Source organism: Panonychus citri, unplaced genomic scaffold (assembly GCF_014898815.1).
Source record: "Panonychus citri isolate SS breed McGregor unplaced genomic scaffold, ASM1489881v1 Contig00140, whole genome shotgun sequence".
Taxonomy (NCBI): domain Eukaryota; kingdom Metazoa; phylum Arthropoda; class Arachnida; order Trombidiformes; family Tetranychidae; genus Panonychus; species Panonychus citri.
In genome coordinates this window covers 2,502,308-2,523,764 of record NW_026515545.1, presented here as the reverse complement: position 1 = coordinate 2,523,764, position 21,457 = coordinate 2,502,308, and the positions used below count along the sequence as shown (strand labels likewise).

Here is a 21,457-nt window from a genome sequence, read left to right as displayed (position 1 = left end):
AACAATTAACAGTAACAATATACCAGTGCATTAATTATTTGCTAGTGTTGAATGTTTTTACCGTTACTTTTACTATCAAGTGATTAATTAACTTCATCTTATTTCATCTTGTTCATGTTCAATTGTTCAGGTTTCAATTTCATGATAGTTTTTCTGGTTAGTTTGTATTTTATTTTTTTCCCCCGGTTCTTTGGGTTACATTTTCTTAAACTCAATTGATATAATATATTAATTACAGATGATATTTTGTTTATTGTTTATAATGTCAATCATTATGATAATAATAAAACACAATATATTATATAACTAATACTATCAAATAACATGATAATCACAAAGATAAATAATTAACTTGTCATTTGATTGAATTGATGAAATCAATATGTACTTATTATCATTGGAGGATTTAACATGTTAACATTGATGATGAAAATGATAATTAACATTACTGGTTGATTGTGATTTAACAAACTATTTGTATCCTTAATCATGATAATATTGTATTGATAATATTAATGGTAAATAGTAATAAATAACATTTAAATTGTTTCATCAAGTGAATAACAATTTAATGAACCTTGAAATGAAATTAAATGTTTGCTTCAGTGGATCAGAATCAAAATTAGTCAACATTATATTATAACATTGGGAAAACTTTCCCTTCTAGACCAATCAGACAATCAACAATCAACAATTAATTTAGCTGTAAAATTAACTATACAATTGATTGGTGGGACAAATGATTCTAATACTATTGATAAAGTAATAATTTGATTAATTGTTTCAATTGGAAAGTTAAATCAGTTTCAAACAAAATGAATGTGAATATAAGTTATCATGGATAATTGTAATTCTCAATATTAGTTGGCCAATTTAACGGTTACGAATATTTTTTTTTTTTACTTGTTCGAGGTTCTAATGATTATATGAACTTTCCCTTTGCACAATTTAAGACTAATCTCATGATAATAATAAAAGATTAAATCAATAAGCTTAACCATTGAATAAAAAGTTACAAGAGAGAGAAAAAAAATTGATAATAACATTGGATTATCTTTTCAATGGGAAAGTAAATTGGGAGTGAAAACATATTCAGGTAAATAAGTGAGATAATGTTATTATATAATCAAGAGATTATCTCTCATCTGAATTTAAGGTCAACAATTTGGAAGAAATTTTCTTTCCAATATAAGAAAATAAAAAGAAACTTGTGAAATATTATCATATCGACTTTTTAGTTTTCGAAACTTTGAAAATTATTTGTAACGGTTTTCGATTCGCTTTTATATTAAGAAATAGTATTTGAAAAAATTTAGAAACATGGATAAGATTAAGGAGAGATTAAGGATTAGCATCAACGTGAGAGATGAAGATGATTTGTTTTTTTTGTCGATATCTAATCGATTAGAATTGTTTTGTAAGGGGAAAAGGTGATTGGTAATTATTGGTTTGATTACTAATTGCTGTTAATTGTAGGTTGTATTTACTTTGATTACTTTTCTGGGTTTAATCAGACAGAAAAGTGCAACCTGATTATGTTATTAGCCATTGGTCAGTATTGGGTTTTTGTTTCTTGTGACTATTTTGCATTTCGGTAAACATTTGGTCAACTTAACATTTGGACACTTTATGAGATGATGAAAGTGAATGTACTTGTTAAGATGATGAGGATGATAAGGATGAGGATGAGGATGATGATAGTTTTTACAATCATCTTACAAAAGTGTAACCATTTTATGTGTTGATCCAATTTTTTTATATGTAATTTTATATGTTTACCTCCGTCTTTCTCTAAGGGTCAACTCTCAACTTAAATTGTTCACAATTTGTAGGAGTAAATTGCTCCAAATTTTGGCTCAAGGATCCACTTGAAACAAATCATCATTCAATGGTCATTTATTATTATTATTATTACAACTACCATGATAATCATTATCATCATCCCAAACAACAACAGCATCTTAATCAAAATCATCATCAATTTAACCTTAACTAGTTATCATAATATTATTGCACTGTAACCAATTCAATATATAGTTTAATCAATGTAACCATTATTGTTGATTAGGTAAGTTGATCAATCGATTGATTTTTCTCATCAGTTAATTGCTATTGATCAATTTTCAAACCAATTAAACTGTATACATAAAGATGATTACATTTTTTATCAGGTGAAAAATTTTCCCCAATTTAAAACTTGAACCATCAATACATTTGTAATTGTAACGATTTGAATGTTGATAATATCGTTTTATAAATTGTTCATTTACTCAATTCAAATTTCATGATCATCTTAATATCTTTAGTTATTTAGTTATCTGAATAAATGTTCAATATGTTGTTTGACACTCTGTCAGAAAATATCTTGACAATCTGAAGATTTCAACTCAAGAGTCTTGATAATTTTGACAAAGATCATGACAATCATCATGATGATTATTTGTGAGTAAACAAATTAATCATTTCTTAAAGAATCACCTTAAACATGGGACCATCTTATTAGCTAATAATTTGATAATCAAATTGGTTCAACAACAATAATCCTGACATGAGGACTCAGAATCACCATGAATACCAACATTGTATTTTAAAGTTTCATTCAGGTAAATGAACATATGAAAGGAAACTAAAAAAATCAGGTAAATACAAACAGATTAACAATTGTTTGTTAGTTAATCTTTGATTGTTAACTGATAAGGTTTTAATTATTATGTTGACAGTGGATTAAAGTTTTCTGGTTAAGTGAATGATCAGTGATTATTATTATTAATCACCTTTGTAATTAGACAACAACAAAGTTGATGGAACTTTTTTCTTTCTCTCTCTCTCTTGATTTAAGTCTTTTACTATTGATTAAATCTAATATTGAGAAAACTTAATTTGACTTGATTATCATTAAGCTGAATGTCAGAGGGTTTTTTTTTCCTGATTCCAAATAAAAGCAAATTAAATGAACCAAAAAATGAAACAACATCAACTTGAATGGTGCTAATCCCTTTTCTTCATCATTCTAGTCATCGTCATCACCATCACTATCATCAAGATGATGATGATCATCATCAAGATCATCATCATGCTATTCTTGTCTTTCTCTAGTGATTAGATGGCCTCAATCAATTCTGAGAAGATAAACTGAAACTGAATTGTGCAATGAAACACAAGAAGCAGGAAGATGAGGAAGAGAGAGAGATGATAGTTGGAGGCTCTTTCATGGTATAAATTGTATATACGAGAGCAAGATACTGATAATGATGATGATTATTTTGATTATCATGATGGAGATGAGGTTAATCATGTGGCAATGGAATTTTTTCCCAATTAGTTACAAGTAAAAGTATACGATTCTCTTACACTTTCTCTCATCATCTTATCCAATTGATGATACCTTTAACTCTCTCACTATATTTACCTTTGAACATCCAAAGTAACAATCAGATGATCAAATCATAATCAATAACATTTTCCTCCACCTTCATCATGATAATTATATTTACCTTCACTAATCAAAAAAATTGGTTATCTGTCAATGATAATGATAATATAATTTTCAAGTTTACCTTTAATATTATTTGTTCTAGTTGTTATTGAGGGGAAAAAGGTAAATACAGTTAGTTGATCATCATTAGAGGGATAATATCATGATGATGATGATGATCAGAGTAAATGATTAAGTGAAAGTAATAGTATATAAGATAAGTTTGATATCAACTGATTAGTTTTATCATTCATCAAATAGCAACAACAACAACAACAACAAATTACTAGTAAGGTTTAGATTAAATTGAATTTTAATCAATCAATCATCGGAAGTTAATTTACAAGTAAAGATGAGAAATGAATTGATACAAAATGCTGATGATAATTTTATCCCTAAGAAACTTGTAAAGTTATATTACTAATCCAATTGTCAGCATTTGAATTTGCCTTGATTATGATGAATATGAAAGGATAAAAATATTATTATATTCTGACAGAATTTGAAAGATTCAAACAAACTATTCCAATATAAGTAGAAAAAAACAATTCTCACAACATTTAACATGGACTTTTTTTTTCGAGACTGTTCATATATATAATATACACAGAGAAAAAAAAAAGATTCTAATACATTAAATCACAAGGAAGAGAAATAAAAACATTTTGTTTATCAACATCAACAATTTTAATCACAATCAGAATATATTTTTATAAATTGTAAACAATATAATACTCATGATAATAATAATCAGTATAACAACAAGCAAACAATTTCAAATGCTTTATGTATTATTATTACATTATTATCGTTGATTGTTATTGTTGTATAACAATTTTGATTCAGGTTGTTTAAAAAAACTATTAAATTGAAATCCATAATTTAAATCACTCAGTTGAATCTAACATTTCATCAAACAAACAATAATCATATCATTATTTTATTATTATCATCAATGAACATGAGAGAGTGAGAGAGAGAGAGAGGAAGAAAAAATGTCAAGAGATATTATCATGAGTAAAAAAAAAAGTTCTGACTTATCAATTTTACTTTTCTGTTGTTATTCAGAAAAAAAATTCTGAAATTTCATTGATATAATTGAATTATTAATGGATATTGAAGATAATCTGATATTAAGCTTGCAGGTAAAACATTTCGACACTTTAATTGTTACCAAGAAAGTTAATTGTTTATAATTGATATGTTCCAATTACGAATTATTAATTTACTTACCTTCTATTTTGAGTATACAATCAGTTTGATTTGGATAATTGTTGGGATAATTAGGAGAGTAAAATTCACCTTTTGTTTTATCACCAACTGAGAAATTGTAACAAGCTTCATAATCAGTGTTAACTGCTGTTAATTTTATAGACATTGATTCCTTTGCTGTAACTGTAATTAGATAAATTGTCAACAATTAGTTATCAACTTAATTGATTGATCATTGATAATGAAATGTGAACGTAAATCAGTTTGATCGTTTGAACGTCGTTCGTTAATTGCAATCGCAAAAAAAGAGGAAAAAGTTTCAAGTTTCATCAATTTTTTTTTCTCTTTCTTTGCAACTACTCATTTGGTTACTATTATGAATGAACTGAGTTTCCCTCCCTTCTACTATCATCATCATCACCATCACCATCATCGTCATCATCATCATAGACTTTGTGTAACTCAACCTTGAATTTATTTCTGAAATCAGATAAGTTTTGAAAGAAGTCAAAAGAAAAGAGAAGAGAAAAAAAGTTTTTGTTCCAAGTTTGCAAGTTCGCTGAACTTTCTGAATATATATTCTGTGTATTATATCCCATGAAAACTGAAAGAATTGGTTAAGGTGAAGAAAAATTCATGGACCATTTTTTATTCGCTTTCAATTGAGTTTATTTCGAAAATACAGAAAACAGAGAATCAAATTTACGCTTTTTGCATCTCTTGATGTCTTCCATATCATCCTCATCTTCACCACTTTCATCATTCCCTGTTTTCATTGCTTTTTTTTATATCAAACTTTTTTTTCTCATCTTTTCCATCCTCATCTTCACATGAAATGGTAAGGAAACAAAAAAAACTGAGAAACAAACGAAAGATGATGAAGATGATGACGAAGGATGAATAACAGTAAAAAAAATGACGATGAGGAAGAAGAAGAGGAAGACAAACGTTATGAAGAAATCGTTCTCTCATGAAGACGATGACAGGTTGAGTCGAGCGTAAAGTTTGAAGAAAATGGTTCGAAGTAAAAGAAATAAAGTCCGTTCGATATAATGAACAACAAAGAGAAAGATAAAGATAAAAAAGACTGATGATCCTGATAGAAAGATGCTAGAGAGATGATGATGACGATAAAGATAATATCTTCTAAGTGTGAATATCAATTATGATGAGAAAACTTTTCATCCATTATCATGGTAATCATACCATCATCATGATCGTCGTCCTTTTTTTTTGTTGCTGTTCTGATTTAACAAACAAATAGGCATTTGAATCCTTGAGTTTACACCCAATAATTTGATTGTCACAAGTTGACAATCAATTTTAATCATATTCAATTGATAGGAAAACGGAAACACTATTGATGATTCAACCTCATCACACTAATTGTTTGTTATCATAAATTGTTTTTCTCTTTGATTGAGAAAAGACTGAGGAAAATACAGAAAGATGATTTCTATTTAATTTGGAACATTTATTCTGAATGGAACAATGAATTCAATAGAAAAAAAGAAAGAATAAAAAAAAAGTTCATTCCAATTCTGTCGTAACCATAGAGATGCTATTGAACTTTTCTCTCTCTCTCTCTCTCTCTTATTCATCTTCCTCTTCTTAATTTTACTCAATATCAAATGAAGAATCGTTATTATTATGATTTGCAATTTAATTCCCTTATAAAAAAGTAATTTAATAACAGTTCAACTGTGAACGACGATAATCATCATTAATTTAAATTGCTTATAAACTGATTGTTCAAATGGATTTTAAATTAATTACAATTAAAATTGTCTTACCTTGAATGGACTTGAGCCATATTAACGATACCCAGATAGATATGCAATTAGATAACATCGCTATTGATACGAAAGTAAAAAGAAGGTGAAAAAATTAATTATGAATGAAAATCAAAATCAAAGTTAATTGTTATCAATTAGAAAATTGTTTCCACAATCAATCATATCAAAGGATAATTTTAATAGTGATAATAAACCTGAATCGCTGATAAGTTTGCGCTGATAATCATCATCATCATCATGGTGATGAGGATGCTAAAGGGATTATGATGAAGATGAAAAGTTATATTCGTGACATGTAGATGAATGAACTAGAATATGAGATAAGTTTGATGTTATTTTTTTTTCTTCCTCTTCTTTTTTCCCTGTTTGATTTAGAATCAGATGAGAAACATGATGATGAGGATGAAAAATAAGAAAAGAAAACCAGAAGAAAAATCTCATGATGATGATGATGATGATGATGATGAAAAAGATAACGATAAAGACAAAGAAGACAGGAAGATGAAAACGATGTAACAGATTATTTTCACAATAATCCGATGGATTTTGATTCTTTCACCCAATCATCATCATCATCATCATCATCATCATCGTCAACCGATTTACTTTTTCAATATAATATCAATGGTCACACACACACAGAAAGTGAGATGATGATAAACTGAAATGAATGATAAAAGGATCGGTATCAATATCATGGAATCGGGAAACATTTACATTCTGTTATTCAATCACAGCATGAGCATCATCATCATTTTTTACCAGAACCATTCATTTAATATCTTGATTTTTATCATCTTATCATCTTATCACACCTTAGATCCTCCTACTCATCCTTATCCTTTGACCTCCTTTTTCATTGCTTTCGTATTCATATCATTAACTATTATTATTATCAATTCCAATAAGATAATGGTAATATTTTCAAATACCAATTCTGTTTAATATATTTTCAGGATATAAATATACCAGGAGAAACGATAAATTTCAATAGAAAAGATGAAAATTTCCAATTCTGATATTTTTCACTCCCTTCATTTCATTTTGTGTTCCGGTTAAATAATCATTAAGATGATATTTTGATTGTTTATCATTTGTTGATGATGAAAATTTAATTTACATCTTTGGGTTTACCTTGTTAACACAATCGATACAATCATGATCAGAATATGAGTTACAGATAATTCTGGTTAATCAACTAAAATTCATTCTCATTTACTTTTAATTAAAAGTCCAAACTAGTGAGTGAGAGAGAGAGAGATGATAAATTACCATGGAAATTATTTTCCACCATGTAATCTTTTCTAATAAAGTTCTAATTACAATCTAATCTTAAGGTATAAAACTTGAATCTAGAAGGAAATTAAGTTGATCCTTAATTGTTGCGAGAAAAAAAAACTCTCTCTGTGAACGATAATTTTCATAGAAATTTAAGAATTAGATTGTCAGGTTTACTCCCTAATCGTCAATGAGATGAGAAGATGAACATTTAAGAAGATGAAAAGTTCAATTTTCAGAATCATCTTCTTCTTCAGTTTCATGTAATGTCTTTCAGAATATTATTTAGGTCAGAATAATTGTTGATTCCAATTCTATTTCACTAGTCAATATTTTTCCATGTATCATCATCATCATCATCATCTTTCTCTTTCCACCAAGTCATCATCTTCTTATCATCTTTTTTTCTCTTCATCCTTTAACATGATCATCATCCTTTTCAACACTTTTTTATATATTACAATCAACTTCCCTTACGGTAACATCTATTATTTGATGACAACTTTTTTTACTTTCAGGGTAACATCTCTTTTGTCTTGTCCAGTCTGACTTTTTTTCAATGGACACTGAGTTTCATCATCATGATTATCTTCATCATCCTCTTACTTGCTTCTCAATTGCAACTAATGTTCAAGTAAAGAAAAAAAATCGAGAGAGAGAGAGAGAGAGAGAGAGATAGCAAAACTTTTCGTTTGTACATCATTTAGCTCACTTAGGATGAGGATGATGATGAAGATGAAGATGAATCATAAAACTCATGAAGAAGATGATGATCATCATTCATCTAACATTAGATAAACAATGTATTGAGTATCTACATTATTCCCTCTTGGATGATATTTGTTGTTCTTGATGATAAGGAATCAAATGAATCTGCGCACCATCCCGTTCAGGGAAGGATTATCATCTTTTATCATCTCTCATCATCATGGTGAGAGATGAGAAAGAGAGAATGAAAAAAAAATAAGATGAGGAAAATATCCAGAAAAACGATGATGATAAAGAATGAAACTAATATCATCATGTAACTATGAAGATGATAAAACTTTTCCTCCCTTTTGCTTGCCATCTTATTAATAACCTTAGGGCTTTGAGTTCATTGACAAAAACGATAATGATAAAATAGTTTCAACAATTGATTCTCAATCAATTGTTGATCTTATCGCTAATTATTACAGTTATTAAACCTTAAGGGTTATTAATTTGATGAATACGATTCAATAGCGGTGAAAATTAACTGGATAATAAAGTAAACCTTTTCTAATTTTAATCCAATCAACAAGCAAACAAAAAAAATGAATCGGATTGAAATGGTTTCAAGTGTAAACTCAAGGGTGAGATTAACATGATAACAAGAATTAATCATTAATATAATTTAAAAGGTATTTAAATGGGAATTAATTATTAATTATGATTAACAAAAACACTATGATAAACAAAAAAAAAGTTGCGAAAACTATTTTTACTAATCATCATTTAAATGATGAAAACATCCAACGCCTCAGGCTAATAGTGATTATAATAAAGTTGTAATAACGATACAAATTAACAACAATTTTCATTTATTTAATTATGATGATCAAGGTGAGAGAGAGAGAGAGAGTAAGAAAAATGAAAACAAAGTAATATTAAATGTACAATATGTATATATGGAAAGATTAATCAATGAGATTAATCAATTAGATAATCAATTATTTAACTAAGATTAAATTTCCAGTGATAAACTTGAAATAATTAACTTGATTTAGTTTATCAATGAAAATTGACTCTTCCTTTTTTTTTGTATTAATACTTTGACTATCAGATTATCATGTTATCATCATAATTGTTTGAGGTGTCATTTGTTTATTATCATCTTGTCATCTTGAACAATATATTATTACTCCTTGTGATGGAAGATGAGAAATATGTTCATGGATGATGATGATATTGATACTGATGATGAGATATGATAATATGCTGATTATCATCATCATCATCATCATCTTTATCCTTGCTTGATGCCTTCAAGCTTTAAATATCTCTATATATTTATATATGTGTATACATTTTGGATACACTGGGAGTTGAAAAGTTTTGCTAGTGTTGATAACCTGGATTATAAAGCAAAAAAGTTTCGCCTCGGGGCATTAGATTGATAAAAATTTATGTCATATAACCATGATATTCATATATACCACATGAAATCTGAAAGTGATACTTGTATTACGAGCTGTGTATATGAAAAGTTCAATTTTGACCTGAACTTTGAATGGTGAAAGTTAATTGTTAACTTTTTTGCTTGTTGGTAATGAAAAAAATTTCCAATTCGTAATGATTAAGTTTCTCATTAGTTGATTTGTTTTTTGGGTACGATTGATTTTCATTGAGTAAACTAATTAATTTATTTGAGGTTTTTTTGTTTGTGTTGTTAGAAATGGTTAGAGTTGATTGTTTTACTAATTCAAATTGATTCCAAGTTGATTAACTTTTAATTCACCCATTTTTGGGTTTCCCTTTCATTTTATACGTTGGAAAGTTAATTAAAAATCAATACAAATTGTTAATTGATTACTTGGTGATTAATTTTATTTGTATCTATCTCAATAGTAACAGTAAAATAATTTCAATTGTGTCTCTATACAGATAAATTTAATGTATTTCTTTCAATGTTTAATTGATTGTTGTTGTTTAATTTATATGATAATAGTAAAAGTAATTATATAATTATTGTCATTAAATTGATTCCATCCAATTCAATTTGTTATAATTGTTATAATTTTGGAAGGCGAACAAAAAAATTAGATGAAAATCTGATTCACTTTTACCGTTAACTGAATACAAATACTGAATCGGAATGAAAGAAATCACATCAATAAATAACTATCATGATGCAAAAGTGAATTAGACAGAAAAAAATTTAAACCATTTTCAGACTGAAATCAAATTCAATCAGGTGAATATAATTGAGTGGATAAAGTGTATCATGATTACCATGATGATGATGATGATGATCACCATCAACTGAGTGAAAGCAATAAAGTTAATCAACAACTGAAAACAAAGTGAAAATAATGATAAAAACAATGGCGAAGAATGAAAAAGTTTTTTAATAGGAATAATGATTTACTTTTGATGATCAATTTACTGGTTAAATTGTTAAGGTAAAAAAACTGTAAAGTTATGTTACAATTTATGATGAAGGTGAAGGAGAGAGAGAGAGAGAGAAAGGGAGAAGTGGGTTAAACTCAGGGTGGGTAAAGTCATGGTGGAAGATGAGGAAGAGGGGAAATGGAGTATAAAGTGAATTGATTGTGAGACTTGAATTAGGGTTAAATAAGCATCATATTGAATGTGTTTGTCAGAAGATGAACAAGTGAATGATCAGTCTTGTCATTTTCTGAAAAGGACTTTTCTGAACAACTCATGACAGAATCTGAAATCATCTATAAATCATGGTGATGATCAGGGTGAAAGAAGAGAGAAAGTTGAATTAGAGAGCAAAGAGAGAGAGTGAGAGAGAGAGAGAGATGGAAAAGTGACAAAAAAAAGAAAGAAAGAGAATTGAAACTGAATAAAGAATAGTGTTGATTTTCATCATCTTCTTCATCATTTTCATGATAATATTCTGATTGTGAACTTGAACAGAATTCAAGTTTATCTTTGTATCTTTCACCATTTATATTGTATTTCCAATTCTATTGTTAATTTATTTATTGTTATTCAATTTTCATCAGAATATTTTTCACCTTTTCTAATATTTACCTTGGAATTGTTTAGAACTTTGTTAATTTATATAATCAATTCGAGAGAAAAGAATCAGAAAATTAATCAATTATTTGATTTACTTGCGATTTTTTATTTCTCGTTAATCAATTCAAACTTTTCGCATGAAAGATGATCCATGATTGTCATGATGATGATGACCAGTGGTCATCCTTGCAAATCGTAATCACATCAAATGAATGACCAATTCAAATTTAATTCTTTCTTTATTCTGCCCAAGGGCAAATAATCAACTTCTATTAAAAGTCAATTGAATGAGATTTTTTTTCCTCTTCACCTTGTAAACAATAATGATTCAATCGATAGGATTTCTCAGAAAACGATTATCATAATTAAACTAAATACAACATTAGATTATCATGGATATTGAGAAAGAGAAAGTGATTCAATTGAATTACTAATCAATCAGAAATCAAGTAATGAAAATTAATCACAAAAATTTGAGTGAAATTTTTAATTACAATTTGAAACAAAGGAGTGAATCTGTTTGGTAAAGCAATTGAACTCTTTTCGTTTGTTGTTGATTAACTGAATGAAAATAATTAACAGTTGATAGCCTCAGGTTATTACCATTTAATGAGAGTTGTTGAAAATTTAATCATGATCATGATGATGATTAATGAGAAAATGTTGAAAATGATGAAAAAAAAATTTGATTCCATTGAAATTGAAAATCATTCCAGATTAAAGTTACCATGTAAATGTATATTTGATATCAAATATTTTGAATATATTGTTGAGTTGAGTAAATTAAGTGAAGAGAAAAAAAAAGATTACAACTCTCATTGAGAATTTATTTTTTTCATCCTCATCATCCTAATCATCCCTCATCATTTTCATCTTAACCATCATAACATTTTCTGAATGGAGAGAGAAATTTATTCAGCTAACATTTTTCATCCCACAAAATTGTGAGATGAAGGAGGAAAATGAGATGAGGATGACAAGGAAGAAGAAGATAAAGATGATAAATGTAATTTGAATGAGTCTCTCTCTCTCTCTCTCTCTCTCTTCATTTCTCCCTCTCGACTTAGGATTAGTTTTTACTCTGATCATTATCACTGAGATTATCATTTAAATCAATAATAATAAGAATATGGAACCGGAAGTTTTGTAGATGAAAAATCATTTTCGTTTTCTCTTGTTCATCTTTTTCAGATTGTGAAAAATAGGAATGATGAAATATTTGAAACATGAACAATTATTATTAATGGTTGGGCAATAAAAAGTTCATGATAAAAACATTCCTAATATCCTCTGAATTATCATGGTACCAGAAGAAGAAGAAAAAAATGTTTCTATCATTATTATCATGAGGAAATATTAATAATTTTAATGATAATATTAACATGAGATTTTCATGATAAATTTTAAAATGAGGTTATAAATATGATAAGACAGGATTATCGTGGGGTTTAAACATTGATATTAACAACTCCCTTCTTAAGGTTTTGGTTTTGAGGAGGAACCAACAAAGTAAACAGGAAAATGCTCACCAATTGAAACAACAGTTATATTCATGAAAATGATGAGGATGGAAAAACTTTAAGAATTGAAAAAGATTCAGTTACCATGGAGATTGATTTTGATTTGTATATTAACAATTCCTCAGATCATTGAGTGTACGTATTTGAAATGATCTAATTTCTGTAACATTTTCACCAACTAAAAGCTGATCAAATATACTGATTATTTAATTACCATGAGATAGATAATCTTAATGATCAACCTACACGATTTTATCATATTTTGGTAGTAAAAGGAAAACAAAAAAAGGGATAATTCTGATTATCCTCTGGATGCTGGATTAACCATTTTTTTCTTGATTCTTTCATTAGAATCAAAAAATTGTTCAGCTAATCCAATTGTTGATGATGAACAACAACAGTTCTGATAAAAGTTTCTGGTGAAATTGATTGTTAGTTGGAAAGTAACATGAGAGACTTTGACAATTACTATGAAAGAATTGTGAAAGTTATGATTAAATTGTGATTAAGTGTAAATGTTTAATCAATGTTTGTAGTTATATAACATAATCTATTGTATTACTAATGATGAAGGATAAAAATGATGAAGGATAAGATTGCCAAGGAAAAAAAATATGATGACAATTAATGTTTATCCTTTTCTTTGGTGATGCTGGTGTATTAAGATTTGATCTAAAGGTTGAAAGATTTTGGATTGACTTTTGATTTGATAATGGTGATAATAGAAAAAAAAAGAAAGAGAAACAAACAAAGATAAGATGATGATGAAGATGAAGATGGAGATAAGAAGAAGATGAAATCATAGGAAGAATAACAAGATGATGATAATGATAAAAGAGAAAAGAAATCAAAAGGAAAAGAAAACAAGGTTATTAGTCATTCCTTGTATGTTAAATTAGCATTTACTCTTTTGATCAAGATGATTTATCATCATTCTCATCATCATCTAGGTGGAAAACTTGGTAACCATGGGAACTCTTAGCATCCCAGTAGATGGCGTTAGAAAAATTCTGATTCATTCTCTTTGGGAATTATTTTCTCTCTCTCTCTCTCTCTTTCTCTTTATCTTATCTTTCTCTCGGTGTAACCATAATCTTTTTTCACTTTTTCATTAGAGATTCAGTCACGCATCTTGGTGATAAAAGGAAGCAGAAAGAAAAATGATGATCAGGATAATGAAGAGTCAGGGAATCTGCATGATGATGGCGATCATCATTGAAATAGTCTGATTCAAATGAATAATAAAGGTTTGATTTAATTCACCTTTGAGTTTATATATTAAATATCTAATATGTACTTGAATTACTGCCTTACAATTAACTTGATTATTACTTGAGTATTTCTGTTGTAATAAACTGTATTTTTTTTTGTTCAACTTGAAATCAAGTTTGTTTTTTTTTGTTGTTCAGTTTGTTATTGTTTTGATAACTTTTTTGACAATTTGATCAACAACGTTGAGTGTTAAATTGTGAACTTGTTAACGTGATTAACAGTGATTAACTTTGACAACAATCGTCTTGATACCAAAGATTATTACTGTCAAGTACAGAATAAGAGGACGAGAGAGAGAGAGAGAGAGAGATTCAAAAGGATGATGAGAGAAGATGATGAAGAAAAGTTTTTCGAAAGAAAAAGAAACGATGAAGATAGTGACGAATTGGCTCAATGCTATAAAACTGTCTCGAGATGTCAAAGAAATTTTCGCTATTCACGATTCTTATTAAGCTCACTTATCTCCCTCACTCACTTTCTCTTCTTCTTCATCTTGAACTTCCATTTTTTATAATTCTTTTCATTATACTAATGATGATAATCAACTTGTGTTCCGAGTTGAATATCAGTTAGAGTTTCAGAGTTAAAGTAACAAAGTAGAAAAGGTGAGTTGAATAACGAAGTGGATTTAGTGTAAGTTGACTTTAGTGGTTAAAGAGATGAAAAAAAGAAGGAGAAAGAGGATAAAGCCTGAGAATGGGCGGTTAGAAGATGGGAGATAAGGACATGAATACAAGAAAATTTCAGGTGTAAAGTATTCGAGTGACGCAAATTTGTACTGGAAACTGTGATGACTTGCGCTCTAAGTGAATTGCTATTCAGCTTCTGTTGGAAAAACATAACAGGGGATTCGTGTATGTTGTTGGCTGGACTGAGAATGTTCATTAAGAGAGATAGAGAGAGAGAAAGTGAGTAAGAGTGAGAGGAAAGAATGAAAAAAAAGACAGAGAAAAGGAGAAAGAGAAGATGAAAATAAAGAATGAACACGAAAAACCAGAAATTCTCTGAAGACATTGTGACCTAAATAAAATTCAGCTGATTTCGAGATGATAAAATCTCTCTCTCTCTCTCTTTCTTTCTTTCTTCTTTCTTTCTTTCTTTCTTTAAAATTCTCATTTTCATCATTTTCTCTCTTCCATGTTTTCATCTTTAACCAGACTTTTCATTCTGTATTTTTTTCTGCTCATATATTTTCAATCTTGATATAAATCATCAACGTTTTACATTTATATTTTTCTCTCATTCTTATTCACTTGCAGCATTATCTTCCTATCACCTTCATCCTCTCATCTTCTTTATCTTGTTTATCTTCATCTTCATCTTCTTTCCTTCTTACTCAATATATATACTTTTACCTTTAACTCTTTCTTTCTCTATTTCCTTGTTATTCGTGTATAAGAATATCACATCAGATTTACGTTCATTTACATAGATGAGAATGGAAAAAGATTCCATTGAAAAAAAAGAACAATTTAAATACCAAACATTAAAGAGAAGAAGATGAAAGAGGAGGACAGAAGGAGATGAAGAAGAAAAAAGCAAAGGATGATGATAAAAAAGATGCAATTGGGAATAAAGAGAAAATAAAATCAGAATATAAGAAAAGGAAGAAGAAGAAGAAAAAAAAGTTCCAATGTAAATCTTAAGGTGGAAATAGTTTGAATCTCAAATGATGATACGAATGAAACTTACAGGTAAAGATAAAGTTTCTTTATCATGTTCATTCATTATGTTGATCATGATGAAAGAGGAAAAAAAATACTTATCATGTTATTAATTTACCTTTGAACAGCAAAAAGCATTAATGAAAAAAAACATGAATTAACTTTGTCTTGTTAACAAAATAATCAAATTGTTTGAGTAATAATATTAATCATTTCCATGAAAAAGGATTTTCAAAGTTTTCCAGAATCTGATAAAGTTAATTAGCAGAAAATAACAGTTATGTGTATATTATTTGAAGAAATTGCAATTAAATTAAATTGTAATTTGCCAAAATTAAAATAATTAATCAGCAGTTTCGAAATGGAATCAAAAGTTTTTTTTTGTTTCTTCCTTTTACTCCAATAATTGAATCAATTGATTCAATGTGATAAATGATAATATTTGGTGATTGTAACAATTGTGATAAATTGAATTTATCAACAAGATGAGGATGCAAAAGGATTGGTGATGATAATGATTAGAGATAAGCAAAGTTTTTTCAATCAGATACATTCGCTTGGTAATAATAATAATAAGCAGTTGATCGATGATTCTTGATTAATGATCAGCTGAAGGAAAAAGGAGTTGAAAGTGATGAGGATGGAGAGATACACAGGCATGAGAAGAGCACGTAATGGAAAATGTATGAAAGTATCAGGATGTAGGAAGAAAAGAGAGAGAGAGAGACGAAATTCAAGGAGAAAGTGAAGAGAAGATCCCGAAAGAAGAAGCAAAAGAATATGATGATAAGGAGAATTGACCTATTTCTTTCTCTATGCTCTCTCTCTCTCTTTTCGAACTTTTTTTTATATTCTATTATTTTTATTCTTTTTTTCACCAAATTTTTTATCACATTCTCATTTGCAATATCATCTCTTTCCTCTCTCTCCCCATGAGCAGAGCAATTTGCATAGAGTGAGAACCAGAGAAAATAATGATCGCTCATCAATCATCATGCTATTCATGGTACACTCTGTATTTCACGATAAACAAATCAATTCAGTTTCTCTCTCTCTCTCTCTCTCTCTCTCTTTCTTTCTTTCTTTTCTCAGTTTCTAATTTTTTATATTATATTACATTTTGTATTATGTTGTACGTATTCATCTCGAGCATCGTTTGTTATCTGAACTCTCATAACTGTGGATGTTCATAACTTTATCATTCACTCCCAAGTTTCACTTCTTACACTGTATCAATATTATCTTCTAAAAAAAGTGTTCCTTTTTCTCTTGCACATCTCCATCTCCATCTCCATCGTCATCATCATCATCATCTTTCATTTGTCTCTACACTTTTTACCAGCTTCTCCTTTTTTCATTCTCAATCATCACCTTTCACAACCATCTAATTACTCATGAAGTAGATATCATGATAACTCTTGACAGAGTTTGAATCTGTTAATTACTGTTTATTCAACTTTCAAACAATAACATTCAACCATTCATGATAAATATTATCATGGAAAATTATTCCACAACTTTTTCCCTCGATTCTCACCCGTAAATATCCACACACACACACACACAAACACCTTAACCTTATTGATAGAAAAGATAGTAAATACTTTAAATGATATAATTCTGTTAAAGGAGAATCGAGGTCATTTAGAGTTGTATTTTCTGTCTCAAGGAAATGGTTAAACTCAATGGAAGAATAAGAATTGTAAAGGGAAGATACGATTCCCTCGTTGATATAACAGAGAGAGAGAGAGAGAGAGAGAAACTTAAACCATTAAGACCACTCACCAGAAGAACTTGGAACCAGCAAATATTATATATTACATTTTCTTCGATTTTTTTCTCTCTCATCTTTTTTTTTCTTCAGCTTCTTATCCCTGAAAAATTCCATATACACCAGCATATATCAAACTCTCATAAACATTTTATTCTTTTCCTTTTTCTTTCGCTCTAAAACTATTCAAATACATACGAATTCTCCATCTCCATCATCATCATCATTGGATATGAATTTGCTTAACGATCTCATCTCTTTCTCTGGCTTTCTCATTTCATATTCATCACCAGAATTCATTTCAACAGCTATTAAAGATACTGAATAATCAAGTATCCAAAACCCACAGAATTTTCTGATTAAAGGATTTTAATCCCTTTTCTCTTCCTCATATCGATTAAATACTTTAATCACTTTTTCTTTTGATAATTTAAATTCCAAATATCAATTTGGTCATCAAATTAATTTCAAATGCAACATTAAACCTTTACGACTTTTTGATCTTTTAACAAGTTGGCCCAAAATTAGAACACGGAAGTAGATCAACTATCAACATATTCTCCACCAATAATCGTCATTATATCGATGATATTATATATATGATATTCTCTCTCTCTCTCTCTCTCTTTCTTCATCTGAAATTACATTTTAATAGATTAATAATAAAGGAGAATTGAAGTAGAAAAAGATTCTTTCTGGATTTACTTATTCCCTTTTACTTTCATATATACTCAATGTTATCATGTTCTCATGTTATTTACTCAAATTTTCTGTTACTTATCCTTCCAGATAAAAGAGGGTATCCTTATCCCTTCAACCGTGATATTGATCAAGCGACTTTATCAGTTATTTCCTTCTCATCTCTTTCTTTCTTTGCTGATATTTTATTCTGTCTCCATGCGAAAAACTATCAACATTATACTTGTTTGATGCTTGATTCTGACGACGACGATCATCATCATCACCATCATCATGATTCTTTGCTTTTTCTTACTTTTTTTCTCTTCTTCTTCTTCAATATAATTTAAGTAAACTTACTTACACTCTATTTGTTCAATTGAGTTTCACAAGGTGATTTCGATACCAAATAATAACAATGATGACATTTTCTTCATCGTCATCAGAATCACAATTTTCTATCGTAGTGAGTAATATTTTTCTCCCTCGTTTTCTTTATAAATTTTTCCTTCATCATTATCTGTCATCTCTCTCTCTCTCTCTCTCTCTCTCTCTCTCTCTCTCTCTCTCTCTCTCTCTCTCTAAATGATAACACAATCAAACATGTTTGATGTGTTGTATTATGATTGCATTGATTGAAGAGCCAAAAAAATGTTCATCATGTTTACAACTTTACACATCATTAAACTAATACAAATTAACTTTGTCCAATAATCATAGTTAATCATAATTGTCAACACTTCTTGAATCATCTGAATGAATAAACAATTTTACTCATATATTATCATTATCGTTTTTAATCACAATTGAAAATCTACAGAATCAAATAGCTGAATAATCATGAGTATCATATATATATATATTTATCATTATCATGATAATCTTTTTTGATAATTATTCAATTATTCTGAGTATGTTAATGACTCTTACTATTTATAATGATAAAATGAAAATGATAATATTAACAAAAAGTAAACCTGATGAAACATCAAACATTAACAATTAACTGTTAATTGAAATAATTTAAATATTTATAAGATGCTAATCACTTTGGGTTAAATTACTTTGGATCCGAAGATGCAATTAATAGATGATAATATTAAAAGTTATTTGATTATCAAGATTATGGACAAATGTAAACAGGAAGAAACAAGAATCAGCATGAGATGGACAATGAAATAATGATCATGATGATCATGATGAACACTCATAATGAAACAGTGTAACCATGAAAATAGGATGACGATGATGATGATAAGAGTAGGAGGGATAATGATGATTCCTGATAGATGATTAATTTATTATCATGATAATTAAACGTTTTTCTTACTAAAAGAACTGGGTTAACATTGAAAGTGATGAAGATGAGAAGTAAAAAAAAAATAAGAAACAAGGTCAAGAAAAAGAGTCAGATGACCAAATGATCATGAAAGTTATTCCTTGAAGGATGATGATAGGAAGAGAAATGAAAATTCTAATTGTCACAGATTTCCGGTCAACTGGTCACCAAAAGATGATGATGAAAGAGAGAGAGAGATGGACAGTTAGAGAGATTTAGACCTTCTCACTTTGTCTCTTTCTTTTTGGTGATGAACATGATGAAGAAAAAAATGAAACTCATCATGATGATAATGAAGATGATGAAGGATTTATAAGAGGATCTAAGAGTATGTATCATACTTATGAAGAAATTGATGAAGGACAAGTTGATGAAAATGATTTCAGGCAAATAATAAGATGATAACTTTGATGGTTGACTTAATCAACGTAAACTAAAGTCACAAATCAATTGTATTAATAGTTTGATTGATTGTCATTCTGATTTAGTTTTAACTTGATTGAACAAACTTTTACTCTCTTTTAATCATCAAATTATCAACAAGAAAACATTATAACATAATATTCATTATCTTCTGTAGGTGGGTAATATTATATAAATGAAGACCAAAAAAAAAGTACAACCATGTTAATGAGTAACTTAAATTAATAATAACTAATCTTTCTGATCATTTACATGTATTACATAGTATTGAAATAAATGGAAATACATTTATAATCAATGATTAAAGTTTTCTGTTGAAAGAGTAATAAGAAATTTCTTATTTCCTCCAGAACGTAACTATGGTAACGTTCCCTGGCAGTAGACTATCAGTTGAAAAGAGTGAGCGAGAGAGAGAGAGATGATGATGATGATGATGATGATGATGATGCAAATGGATACAAAGAATGTTAATGGAAAGACAGAAAAATTTCATCATCACAATTTTCATCGGAATGAAAATTATCAACATTCTGTTAATAATTTAGAGAGAGAGATAAGTGAGTGAGAGAGTAAAAGAAAAAGTTTCTCCCGGTTTGAGTTGGAAAACATTGTAAACATAATATATCAAACTCGCTTTAATTAGGAAAAGAGGTAGATGAGAAAATGAGAGTGAAAAAAGATCAACTTAATCACCATGATGGTCATGATAATATTCAACAGTATAATCTGGTTGATCAATGAACTTTTTTATCGAACGAGTAAAAATAATTTGAGCTTTTCATGAAACTACATGAGTAGTTGGCTAAGTTTCTGGTTATCTCTAAATGTAATTGATAAAGTGTAACCATGATAACCAAGATGAGAAATGATAACCATTGAAAGATTATGTTGATGATAATAATCACATTATCATGATTTATATTAAAAGAATTGATAATGTTTGAATTTTTCATTCAAATCTTTTGGAACAGTTTCTCATTCTTACTCTCCCACTCTCTCAATTACTCTCTCGCTCACTTTTCATTGTTTCATCACGATACATTCACCATATTTTCACCTAACCTAATACTTTCACTTTTCCTTTTTTTTTCGCTTCCATCTTTTTTCTTTCACTCTTTGCATCATTATCATCCTTATCATCATGGTTCTGATCATCTAATATATATTCTCACATGGATGCTCAATTTATCTGACTTCGATTAAAAGCTTCCTTGAGATCAATTTATTCTGCTCCTGTCAAGAATATCAACACGGAAGATTGCATGTAAAATATGAGCATCCTGAGTTCGCTTGAAAA

General features: G+C 28.5%; 1 protein-coding gene across 1 annotated transcript in view; it reads right to left on the bottom strand.

Moving 5' to 3' along the window:
• Nucleotides 1-21,457, bottom strand: part of LOC128394958 (uncharacterized) — a 44,597-nt gene that overhangs the window by 15,449 nt on the left and 7,691 nt on the right. The window contains exons 2-3 of the mRNA XM_053355335.1: nt 6,481-6,540; nt 4,709-4,870 (exon numbers count right to left, since the gene is read on the bottom strand). Coding sequence (XP_053211310.1) covers nt 4,709-4,870; nt 6,481-6,538 — 220 coding nt within the window. The 5' untranslated portion in view covers nt 6,539-6,540. The remainder of the gene's footprint in view (nt 1-4,708; nt 4,871-6,480; nt 6,541-21,457) is intronic.